Raw genomic sequence first — 12,384 nt, forward strand, 5'->3', positions numbered from 1 at the left:
CTTGAACATCTCCTGTGAAGGACATTCCACACCCTCTCTGGGCAATCTGTGCCAGTGCTCGTTCCCTTCACAGTGAAGAAGTTCTTCCTCAGGTTCACATGGAACTTCCTGTGCATCAATTTCTGCCTCTGGTCCTATTACTCAGCATCACAGAAAAGAGCTTCCTAAAGGCTCCATCCTCTTGGCATCTCCCCTGCAGATACTTTTAAACAGTGATGGGCTTCCCTATCAGTTGTCTCTTCTCAAGGCTGAACAGGCCCAGCTCCCTCATGCTTTCCTCATAAGAGACATGTTCCAGTCTCTTCATCCTTGTTTCCCTTCACTGGATCTGCTCCAGGAAATCTGTCTTGTCCTGAGGAGCCCAGAACTGGACACAGCCCTCCAGACATGCCTCACAGGGGCTGGGTGGAGGGGCAGGATCACCTCCCTGACCCTGGCAGTGCTGTTCCTAATGCACCCCAGGATCCCCTTGGCCCTCCTGGCCCCAGGGCACTGCTGGCCCATGGACAGCTCATTGTCCACCAGGACCCCCAGGCCCTTCTCTGCAGAGCTGCTTTCCAGCAGGTCACCCCAGTCTGGGCTGGTGCCTGGGCTTGTCCTTCCCAGTGCAGGACCCTGCATTTGCCTTTTCTGAGTTTCAGGCCATTCCTCTGCCCATCTCTCCAGCCTGTCCAGGCCCTTCTGAAGGGCTGCCCAGCTCTGGGGCTGTCAGCCACTCCTCCCAGCTCTGTGCTCAGTGAACTTGCTGAGGCCTCTGCTCCTTCCCCCAAGTCATTAATGGATAAGTTAAACAATACAGGCCATGTAAATGGGTGTAGACTTCACAGGTCAATAGAAAGGACATGAGGAATGGAGTCCAAGGCATTGGACTAGTCTGTTGTTGAATGGATCTCTCTAGTCAGAGGATGGAGAACCAGAGGCACCTTAGGATCATAAAAAGGACCCACCAATCCCTTGCCAGGTAAGTGAATAAAACATTGAATTACCACTAAAAAGATACAAGCATGAGATAAATCAGTGACCCTTAAAGCAAAGGATGTATTTTTATACATCCATAGTTTCCTTAATTCAGTCAGCCTCAACCATCATAAGCAGACTATTTTTTTTCACCAAGTTCTCTTTTTCTTTTGGTGGCTTTTATACCATGTGTGTAGAAATCTTGGCACCAGGGCCTTAAAATCTTTGCAAGGAGAAGGAAAAATACATGATGACACTTTAAAAAAACTTCAGATTTAGAAATAGGACAAACCTGCTGACTCTAGAGAAAGTGCTTTGAGTACCACACCAGCAACTATCAGCAGCTCCTCTGCAGTGGCACTTTGAGACCTTGTAAATGTGCAGTGGCACCTGGGGAAGAGGTTGGTTAATTGTGTCGTGAAGCTCTGAATTGACTGGGAGGGTTTGAAACCTGCTATTTATAGCCACTGTTACTACCTGAAGTACTGTGTTTTAGAGTGGTACATTAATATTAGGAGGACCATTTGAGGGAGTTCCTGTTGGCTGTTGTGACATAAATATCAATAAACCAGCTGTGAGATATAATCTATTCCTCTCAACTCTATTTTTATTGGTCTCACAGCCTGTGCTGCCTTTATAGCCTCCTTACAGTCAAGCCTCCCTCAAAATAATGATAATTATTATGTTGTAATAATGGTATGTCACAGTCTAAAAGCCAGCTCTGTCTCCTGACTATTTCTATGGCTGATGCATACTCATAGCTTTTGGAAGGAATTTCAAGCTCTGATGACTAATACCATAACTCCCCTTCTTTCTCCTGCATCAGGAAAAAGCTCCATTGCAGGTTTACTCTGACCCCAGAGAGAAATTTTCTTCTCTTTTGTTCTAATATTTTTTGAGTGTTTTGTTGTGTTATGTACAAAGGTTGAAGAGTTTGGAAAAGGAGTTGATTGTGAAATTTGGCTCTGTTTAGGAAAAATATCACCTTATTGTGTACTTGTTTGACTAATAGGGGTTCTTTTTAGAAGCAATGTGCTCTTTGCCATCGAAAATCTATTACTGCATATACAGTATTAATAAAAAGCACTTGGAAATGCAATTCACTGGTGTATTTAAGTGTGAGTCATTGATTATGCTTAATTACAGACAATATGATAGGGAAAATCAATCTTTGAACTACCAAAATATCTCTCCTTCAATAGCTGAGGGTTAAGCTGCTCTGGAATTTTCCAATGAAATATGTTTCTATTGGAAAAAGACAAATCCAAACCCTTAATTTTGCTGGACATTTAATCTTGTGCTCAAGGGAGGACAATAATGGGTGAAAGAAAGGGCTCAGAAACTGCAAAATTGATGCTTAAGAGGCTTTTATAATCTGTGAGAGGCCAAAATCCCTGTCCTACCTGCTCTGGTCTGATGCTGACTATACTCTGCCTTTTCACAGCTGTCAGGTGTTAACTCCTGGACTGGAATTGTGCTTGTTTTCTGTGGAAAAGCTTTAGAAGTTTCTTAAGTGGAAAGGGAACACTTTGAACATTGAAAATAACAAAATTTTCTTACATCAGCACTGCTTGTTGCTCACATGGACCCATCTTCTATATTATTGCTCACATGGACCCATCTTCTACCCTTTTACACAGGATTTATTTACACAAACTACATCTTGACGAGCAATGTAATAATGTTAGCTAGCTAAGCACCCACAGTAATAACATTCCTCCTGAGAAAAACAGAAACCAAGGCAGCAAATGCTCTTGAGTTCTGTTTTGCCTTGTTCCTTGTTGTGTTGACCATTCTTGACTGTTTCTTTTGAAGTTCATTTATGGTGACATCATCAGAGCCTGAAAGTATGCATTTAATACCATTCCTTTAGCAAAACAATGCAAGTTGTTCTACCAACATCTTTCTACTGCAACATAGAGTGATTTTTTTTTTATTTTTGGGGGGAGACAAACAGTTTCAGTGTTCTTGATGATTTAAACTGCTTTTCTCCTGAAAATGCTCCATTTGGGAAAGGAACTGTAAGCAATTTTACTATTTTACACAAACTGCCATAAAAGTAGTTGGACAGATAAATGACAAGAAGGTGTGAACTGTACCCATCTGTGTTAAATGTCATTAGTTCATGGCAATGGAGGGTTCTGCAGGAGGTGTTTCAAAAGGACTAGCCCAATTTTCACGAGGACATTCTTCCTAGCCTTCTCACCCTGTCAGGGGAGAGGCAAACGTTTTCAGGAGATATCTCACAGCAAGGTTTTTCTAGAGCAAATTGTCTCTCACAAAGAAAGAATGCCAAGATTAGTCCAAAGTAATTCTAATTCTTAAAGCCTAGTCTCTCTAAGTCACTGCTACCATTGTACTGTTCTGAAGTTAAAAATCTTAGAGGTATTTTGCGGTATTCAAAATATTTGTCATAGCTTTGGATGAAAATAGAAATAACTGTAGAGTATCATTATTGTTTCCTTTTGGTGGCTTTTTGACAAATATGCTTTGGCCTATACCGTATGTGGATTCCTCTTAAACAGTATGATGTTATGGTCTAATACTTGCCCCTGTCAACAGGTGATTCATGGGACTACAACTTTGCTGCCTCAGTGGGATAAATGTGTGGACCTTGTAGAAAATGCCCTCCCCTATGTTGTGGGTAAGATGTTTGTGAAAGCCCATTTTCAAGAAGACAAGAAAGAGATGGTGAGTTCTTTGCAGTCTCTGGAAATTTTCAGTTAGTGGTTTCATGCTCACAAATTGCCTCTGATGTTAGAACAAAGTTTAAAAAGACAGAAGACTCTTGAAAATGTTTTCATTGAATTTAAAACCCCCAAAACACTAGGAGAAAATGGAATGAATTTGAAGAAGTATTACCTTTCTGCCCCTCTGGGCACTGCCCCTTCTTTCCATCTGCAGTCCTTCAGGCATAGCAGCCAGTCCAAAACAGGTTGAACACTGTTAATTTATGTCAATAGTGACAGCCAGGCTGTGCAGGAACAGAGTGAGGGGTATTGATGAGAAGTGGTTTGGTATAGCTAATATAATTTATTATGGTAAAGTTTTTACTGACTAATCAAAAAACTGGTTGAGTTTTCTCTGCTTTAGGATTACTCTTTGAAAGCTGTGACTGCTACACCTGTAATCGGAGCAAGAAACATGTGACTGATATCTGGCCCAAATTAAAGGAAGCTGATAGTCATATAGTGAGAGTTTATATCTGTGATTCAAATCATTCCTGCTGAACAGTGAAAGGAAATATTCTTCCATACCTTTTAGTCTAGAGAGATGTTCATCCTCATTCTAAAATTTTCAATATTCAAATAATTAATTACCCTTCACAATAATTTATGACTTATTTTCAGTTCATGTTTTTCTTATAAAGTTTTCCAATATCTGCTTTTACAGCCATTGATTTTTCAGCAGTAATCAGTTTTAAATTGACTCATTTAGTCACTGAACTTAGCTCTCCATGCAGGAGAGGCACAACCATTTAGGAAACGTGAGATGGCAGCCTGTGCTGGGAGCAGCAGCTCTGTGAAAGCCCTGCATTGCCCTGGCTCAGTAGCCTGAGTTTTTCTGTTTGGCTTTATCTGCTTGGACTGCTTTCTCAGGGAAGGATTCCATTTTAGAAGGCACATGCTTATTTGACTTGTCCAAATCTTTGTCATCTGTTTCCCTCTCCGGTTCTGCAGTTATTTTCATATTTGCCTTCAACTGGAGTTTCCTCTCTGAGATCCAGCTTTTCAATCTCCTTTTCCTTAATCCAGTTTGTAATGTGCTATTTGGCCATTTTGTGGCAAAAATATGCCAGGCATATGCAGTATGTTATCCTGCACAGATAAGTGGGAAGAGTAGGAGTATAAGAAATGTACACTTTGTAGAGGGGATGGACACTTTTTTATATTTCCATATGCGAGGAAAAATTATGAGAAGCAGATAGAGCAGAGTTTCTCTTGAAATGCAAGTTAATTAGAATGTTTCTTAGTATGCACATTCCTTTTAGACCAAAGCTTTGGAAAATTATCAAGATTGAATTCGCAGTAGCACCCGTAGTGAGAAATGCATATAAAATTCATAGTGTAGGTCACAACATTCAGTCTTAAAATGAAAAACCCATGGAGATAAAATTACATACAGATGAAATTTGTTGCATTTCATTTAGAAGTGTGCTTTTCAAGTTAATAATTTGTGGTATTATCATTTTCATTTCACTGGTTTTCAGTTCTATTTCTCTTTCTTAAGCAGTAAGAAAGCATGTGAGTAAAGCACTCTTATTTGCACATGGGTTTTTTTTCTTTTTTTTTCTTTTTTTTTTCTTGGCTTATGGCATATATCTGTCTATGATAAGCAAATCCTGAGTTACAGATAATATGGGTTCTTCCCCCCCATGTTTTGTGATTGATGTTTCATACCTTAGATACTTCTTTTATCAAGAAAGACATTATTTGTGTCTAAATATAGCACTGCTTCTAACTCAGTGCCTGCAGTGTTTTTTACAGATACGCCTGAGCAGTTTCAGTAATAACTTTGATAGCAGGAATAGGTTTCTGCCCCTACCCCCTGCAGCTACAGCTGCTGCATAAAGCCTAAGTATACACCAGGGCCCAGCTGCAGAGCTTGAGTCTGAACTTGTAACCTCCAAATACAGGGAGTTCACCTCATTAGTGAACAAAGTTAATTGAGTCAGTGCTCTGTCATCAATATCTTTAAGTTACCCTATTTCCTGGGACGCAGTTTACTGTGAATGTTTACTTTCTAGTCATATTTAATGCTAGACCTGCTCCAGTTGACCCATATTGCCTCTAAAAATAAGAAAATGTTTTTTGAAATGGTAGGAAAAATGAATAATCCAAGGAACTTTGCTGCATTTTTTCTGACTGCACCACAATAAAGGACAGTTCCAGATTAAAATGTTCGTCTGATACATTAATGACAATTTAGCTAAAAATAATGTTACTTTTGAGGATTTAGTCTCTGCTTTTAATGACATTTCAGATCTGCTAGATTTATAGAATAAGACTATACAAATCTCTGCTGCTTGACATTTTCATTATTTTTGAATGTAACATAACTGATAAAACAAAGTTCCAATAAGTCTTCATCTAATGGGTATCTGTCATGTCTTGTGCTGTCTCAACTCTGGTTTCTGCTAAAGGACTCAGGCAATGGCTGGATCCCTCTCATTGCTTCCCTCTCACAGCATTCCAATGGCTATCTGTCGTGGGGTTCATCTGCTGACATAAATAGACACAGCTGGTTGCATGCACTTTTCTGGGCTGCCAGACAGATCCATAGGAATGAGGGCTCTTTAGACTCATATAATGCATATTTTAGCCATTATATTTCTTGATTTTTGTCATTTCAGAGTTTTCTTAGTGTGCATACTCACTGAGCAGTCCTATTATTATTATTTTTTACTTGCTTGAGGTGTGGTCTTGGCGTTGCAGAGGTGTCTGAAGAAGCAGCCAAGGTGAAGTGGTTGTGGGCTTTCCCAGTTTTGCACAGATCCAAGCTGTCATTTATGGTCCAGGACCACAGAAGCGGCTAAGGCTGCTCAGTGGTTTGAGCCAGGGCCTCCCTCCCTGCAGTAAGTAAAGAGTAGCAATGCTTCACAAGTGCAGCTAAATACAGGCTAAATATTTGGATACTGCTTTGTATTTGGATCGTGATGCTGTCAGCCCAAATTCAGTTCTTTACCAGAATTAATAAGGCGTGCCTCAGTCTCACATAAACCAAACCAGGCCACAGACATTCTCTCTGCAGGAAAGGCTTTATTTGTGCAAATGCCTTTCAGCTGGCTCCTTCTGCATGGACCAGTGATCTAGAACCTAAAGGACAGAAATCTTCCCAAAGGACTGCAAATCTCTCAGTGTTTTTTATGATTTCAATATGGGTATTTTCAAAAATATGACATGAAATGATCAGCAATGAACAGCTTGTATGATGCCAGAAGGGAAAGAAGGTGGAAAAAAACTTACCTTAAGAAGAAGCAGTGCGTTACTACTGGAGAAAGCAGAAATTAGCCTTCAAGAAAGGACAGCAGATACCATCTGATGTGCAATCATTTGTGGTCTAAACAAATCTATCGCTCTTATATGCACTAAAACTTTCCTTACAATGATTCTGCCATGATATATTTTACTGGGAGGGATTTACTAAATATTTTGCAGATGGAGGAATTGACTGAAGGAATTCGCTGGGCTTTTATTGACATGTTAGAAAAGGAGAATGACTGGATGGACTCTGAAACAAAAAGAAGAGCTCATGAGAAGGTAATAAATATAAATGTTGAATAAATAAAATCCTGTTGTGATAAAGATTTGACTTGAGTAATAACAGTATGCCATGAACTGTATTTGCAGTTCCAGTTACTTACTGATAATTCTCTTTGTGAAGTGACACATTTGTTTTTCGGGACTCCGAGCCATCTGAGCTCCTGCTTCTCTGCTGAAGTTATTTTTGTTACCTTGTTCTTCTTTCCTCGTGTCCACCATTCCCTATCTGGCTCTGGCTGATGTAGACTATGAGCTTACTTCAGATTTGGCTTTTCTTGACAAAGTCTTCACCTTGACTGGGATCCCAGGGACACAGCACTCTACAGACAGAGAACAGTGTCTAAAACACCCTGTGACAGCTGAGGGTATTTGCTGTGAAGATGGAGGATCTAGCCTAGAAGGGGATATGAGAATAATTCAGCTTTCACAGTTTTTCCAGTGCTGTGGTGGGAGGCCTAACTTGAGAGCTGTCTTTTGGGAGCATAATGGTGATCCCAGTTGAACATCCATTTCCTGACAGAATAATGCCAGTTATGAAGTGTTATAATCAAGGATGGCATTACTGGTCCTGATTACTTTCAGATAAAGTCACAATAAAATGCAGGAGGCAAAGGTGAAGGCTGGAGAACGTACTCAAAACATCCTTTTCACCCTATTCCCACATTTACAGCATGTAATCAGTGGAAAGGAGGATTGTCCAGATGCAGAGCCCTGCCCCCAGAGCAGCAATTGGAGGGGTTGTATAAAAAGATAAGTGGAGGGTGTTGTGTAGGACTGTGTCCTTCTTTACTGAGGCAATGGGATATCAATGAATTAGTAAGCACCCTCTTTGAATAAACTGACAGGCAAGTGCAGCTGAACTGTTCCTGCGCTCTGTGCTTGAATAAAAATAGAGTGTTTAATTTAAAAGCAAGCATGGACTTAAAAATTTTTAGTAATTCTACTGAAAAGGCTGTTGAGAAATTTTATCATTGGAAAGATTTAAATTCCATATGCAATCTATTTACATTTTATACAGCAGTGCTCTTCATATATGTGCAAATGAAATAGAGCTGCATAAATGCACCAATAAACTCTGTAGCAAGAGAACAATAGTAAAATGGCATTTATTTCCTGTTAACCTGGTGGTAAATGGGCTGCAGTTATTACTTCTTCTGGCTGTTACACTTTTTTTTTTTTTTTTTTTTTTTCTAGAAATACCATTAGAAATATAATAATCTGTAATTTAGATATTTGTTAAAACTTATGCAAAATAAGAGCAGGAAGATTTTCTAATGATTCCCTTAATAAAGGTATTTCTATATAACAACATGCTTAGTGACTTTGTTCAAAAATTGCTACCTGCCTTTCATCAGGGAAACAATACAAACATTGGCAAAACCCAATGAACTCCTAAAGAAAGCTCTCCCTTTCCCATTTGAAGGAGGATTTTCATCAGAGGGTAGGCTAGATCTCCAGTAGGTACAGACGGCCGTTTCCCTCTGTTGACAGATTTGGGAAGCACATGGCACTTTGCTCCTAATTTAGATATGTCATTGAAGGTTCTGAATTTGAGGTGGTGAGTCTGGGCTGAACAATGCATGAAAAACTAAATTCCATAAGTACAAAAAAAATAATACTACAAGCCATAGTGCTATCAAATGTATAGCCAATGGTTCAAAATCATTCTCACTGAACTGAAAAACCATTTCATAGTTTGCTGACATAGGAACAAAGTCAAACTTGTAAGACACGAGTGTTATGTAATGCCTTAGATACTGCAGCAACAATTACGTGATAACAACTTACGTCTACAAGTTTAAGTTCAAATCCACAGAAATAGCTACTTGGCTGGAAGGCAGGAGCCTAGAGAGACATTTGGTAGATTTCCAGGCAGGGAGTGTGTGCTTGTTTATTAAATATTACTTATTGTTAATGATAGATCTTCTGTTTGTCCTGGAACTCTTGGATGAGAATGTTTTTAATTGAAGAAATAGATTCATTACATGTAGGGTCAGATAATTCACAGGGGAAATCTAAGTTTTATAATACAGCAGAACCTTCAAAATCTGTTACACTGTTCTAATTAAATCTCATGAGCCTAGCACTTTCTGCTGTTACTTTTTCAATACTTAGGCTTTAATAAAGCAGCACAGACAAGGATGAATTTTATGAGGGAGATTCGTTGGTTAAAAAAAACCCCACTATTACTTTATTGTAGAGATCTGTAAAAGATGCATTTCTTTGTCAATAAATGTCATCCACATGCTGGTCTCTTGCACCCAGGGTGGAGAAACACCAGGCACCAACTATAAATTGGGAGAGAGGGTGCAGGGCAATAGCTAGGGACTTGGGGGCTGTCTGGTTTGGAGAAAAGGAGGCTGAGGGGCCACCTCTACATCTTCCTGAAGTGGGGAAGTGGAGAGGGAGGTGCTGATCTCATCTCCCTGGGGTCCAGTGACAGCACATGTGGGAGCAGTTCAAAGCTAGTTCATGAGGAGAGGTTGGACTGGACATTAGGAGGCTTTTCTTTACCACGTGGGTAGTCAAACAGTGGAACCAGCATCTTGGAGAGGTGGTTGATGGCCCAAGCCTGTGTTTAAGAAGCATTTGGACAATGCCCTTAACATCCTGCTTTAACTTTTGGTCACCCTGATGTGGCTGTTGGACAAGATGTTCTTCCTTCCAACCGAAATGTTCTAATTCTATTCCATCAGTTAAGTAAAGAAAGGAAGCTATTAGTTAGGTAAAGTTTTCATCAGTAGCTGTCACATTGTCCCTTGTAGCAGTGCAGATTGGAAGTTCTGCCCTAAGTTCCATGGCAGAACTGTATCCTACATGGAAATGACTGATTCAGATACTTTGCTCATCCTCTGTATTTTTAATCACATTTCATTTTTGAAATGTTCAAGTGCTCTGAAAATAAATTAACTGCAGAAACCTGATGGAGGTTTTGTTTACTGTGCCTGCTCCATGTGATCTATTTAATTTCCTTTAGTTTTTCTTTAATTCCAGGCATATTTGGGTCATTAACAATATTTTTACTCATTTCCTGAAAGAAGAGGGTCACTATGGGATCTGGGTGTCTGGACAATGAACACAGAGAGTCTTGTGGTGATTGTATCTTTAAATGACAACATTGTAATGTAAAGGACAGGGCAGGTTTGAAAGAGAATTAATTGCAAATCTTCTCTGTTGTTCAGATATTCACTGTTTTGTGTGTTTTCTGCTTCCTGTTTTCTGACTGATGCCCACCTTTCTTTTGTGCTTGGCTGAGGCCAAATTTGTGTACCTTGCTGTCAGCCTGATGCTTTGCAATCAAAGGAACCGTCGACCTCCAAAGGACTTACAAAAGACCTTCTGGTAGAAACTATTTGTGAATTTTGCTTTAGGCATCTTGTGAGCTCTATCTAATCACTCCGTCTATGGCTCTTTGTGTCTGTCCTGTTGTTTTATGTTACTCAGAGGGGACAGAACTAATTTGATGTTAAAAGGATCGAATCTACTACTCCATGTGACACAGGGAACAATTGTCTTTCAGCCGTGATATCTGAGAATAATCTCTTTAGCCACTGTATAGTTTGGAGTTAAGGTTTGACATTCCTTTTGTAACAAAACAATATAATAAGATAGCATCTAATAATTTACCTCTCTCCCCTTCCATTCCCTTCTTCCTGTGATCGAAAGATGAATTTAAACCAGACCATCAAAAGCCAATCTCACAGAAAAGGTTTCTAACAGGGTGAGGCGGCTCTGCCTTCCCGTGCAGTTCTCACCTGGCTCTCTGGATGGAGCTCACGCTGCTTCCAAAGGAGCTCAGAGTCCGAGAAGCGCTCGGCTCTGCGCTGTGCTGCTGTTTTCTCTCCTGTCCTCACTCCCCTGCACTATCGAGCCCATCTTTATTGTACCGTATTTCACTATCATCTCAAATTTGCTTCAAGTATGTCTGTTAACCCCCCGAATTTTCAGTGGAAGCTCTGATAAACAAACAAACAAGCAAACACCCCAAAAAGGTTTCTGATCTTGCCCTTTTACTCTCCCTTTTTTAAGGGTCATTACATTTTGCCCTCGTTTGCATAACAGAGAAATTATTCAACTGGGTGCAGCTCCAAGGGTGTGTCTGGCAAAACTGTTCAAATGCGTGTTCTGTGACTTACTCATGACCACATCACAGCCTCTGAGCAGGACTGCAGGGGTGGGGGGAGAGAAGGGACACCCTTTTGTTTCCCTTACATTGAAGGTGCAGAATGCAGCCAGCTATGGTGGCTAAATGGTATTGACAGCTGTGTTTTGGCATGGTGGGCCACAGGGGAACTGTGGGGAACCCACAACTGAAACTCCATTGATGTAACTTGTGTGATGAGGACTCGCTTCTTCAAAATGGTAATTTATTGCTTCTGCTTTTCAAAGGATAATTCAATGGAAGACCATCACTGACATGTTAAATTATTCCCACTCCCGGGCAGGAATCATTATTTTATTAATCACTACTTTTCCTTCCTAAAATGTCCTTTGTTCTTGGGTTTAACTGGAGGCTGGAAAAAAGATGTTTTTCTTAAATTCTGCAAGTCTCTTGTAAAAGATCTTCTTAGGCTATGACACAGGAATAACTTCCTATTTGGAAATTAGTTCTTTTGCTTTGCAGTACTACTTTTAAAGCATGGATGTTAAGCCAAAAAAGTGCTTGTTTTTCCTCCAGTAAGATTTTTCTGTAACATTATTAACCTCCCTAAGTCGTGGAGCACAAATCCCAAGGTCACTGTACAATCATTTGGCTCCTGAACTTGCCTGCTGCTTTGCTTTATTTCTAAGGAAGTTGTATATGCAACATTTGTTTTCTCCACATCTCTGAGTTCGAAGACTGAGTCAAGAGGAGCACAAGAAAATATCAGGACTGTGCCTAGCTATAGGTGGCTCTCTCGGGCAGTGTTAGATATCTTTGTTTAGCCTACAGGGCTTGTTCTACTTCTTCAGAGAACTACAGAAAAGCTCCCTAGACAACACAGTGTAGTTTGGGCCAATAGCCCTTATGAAATCAAGAGCCATCTGTACAAACCTTGATTTTACAGAGTATAGGTACTTTAAAGGAGTTGGGTGTCCATGGGTTATCCTACTGAATCCACTCATTTCCCAGCCAGAACTTGCTGGCCCTGTCCAGCGCTGCAGTCACTTATCTGAGCCACAA

At 40.2% G+C, this 12,384-nt stretch overlaps 1 protein-coding gene across 2 annotated transcripts in view; it reads left to right on the forward strand.

The window, feature by feature from the left end:
- PHEX (phosphate regulating endopeptidase homolog X-linked) overlaps positions 1–12,384 on the forward strand; it is a 94,435-nt gene that overhangs the window by 37,526 nt on the left and 44,525 nt on the right. For both annotated transcript variants that reach the window (XM_041399865.1, XM_041399866.1), the window contains 2 exons: positions 3,520–3,648; positions 7,116–7,217. In XM_041399865.1, the coding sequence (XP_041255799.1) occupies positions 3,520–3,648; positions 7,116–7,217 (231 nt within the window). The remainder of the gene's footprint in view (positions 1–3,519; positions 3,649–7,115; positions 7,218–12,384) is intronic.

This window comes from Onychostruthus taczanowskii, unplaced genomic scaffold (genome assembly GCF_017590055.1).
Source record: "Onychostruthus taczanowskii isolate IOZ18803 unplaced genomic scaffold, ASM1759005v1 scaffold17, whole genome shotgun sequence".
Lineage (NCBI taxonomy): Eukaryota > Metazoa > Chordata > Aves > Passeriformes > Passeridae > Onychostruthus > Onychostruthus taczanowskii.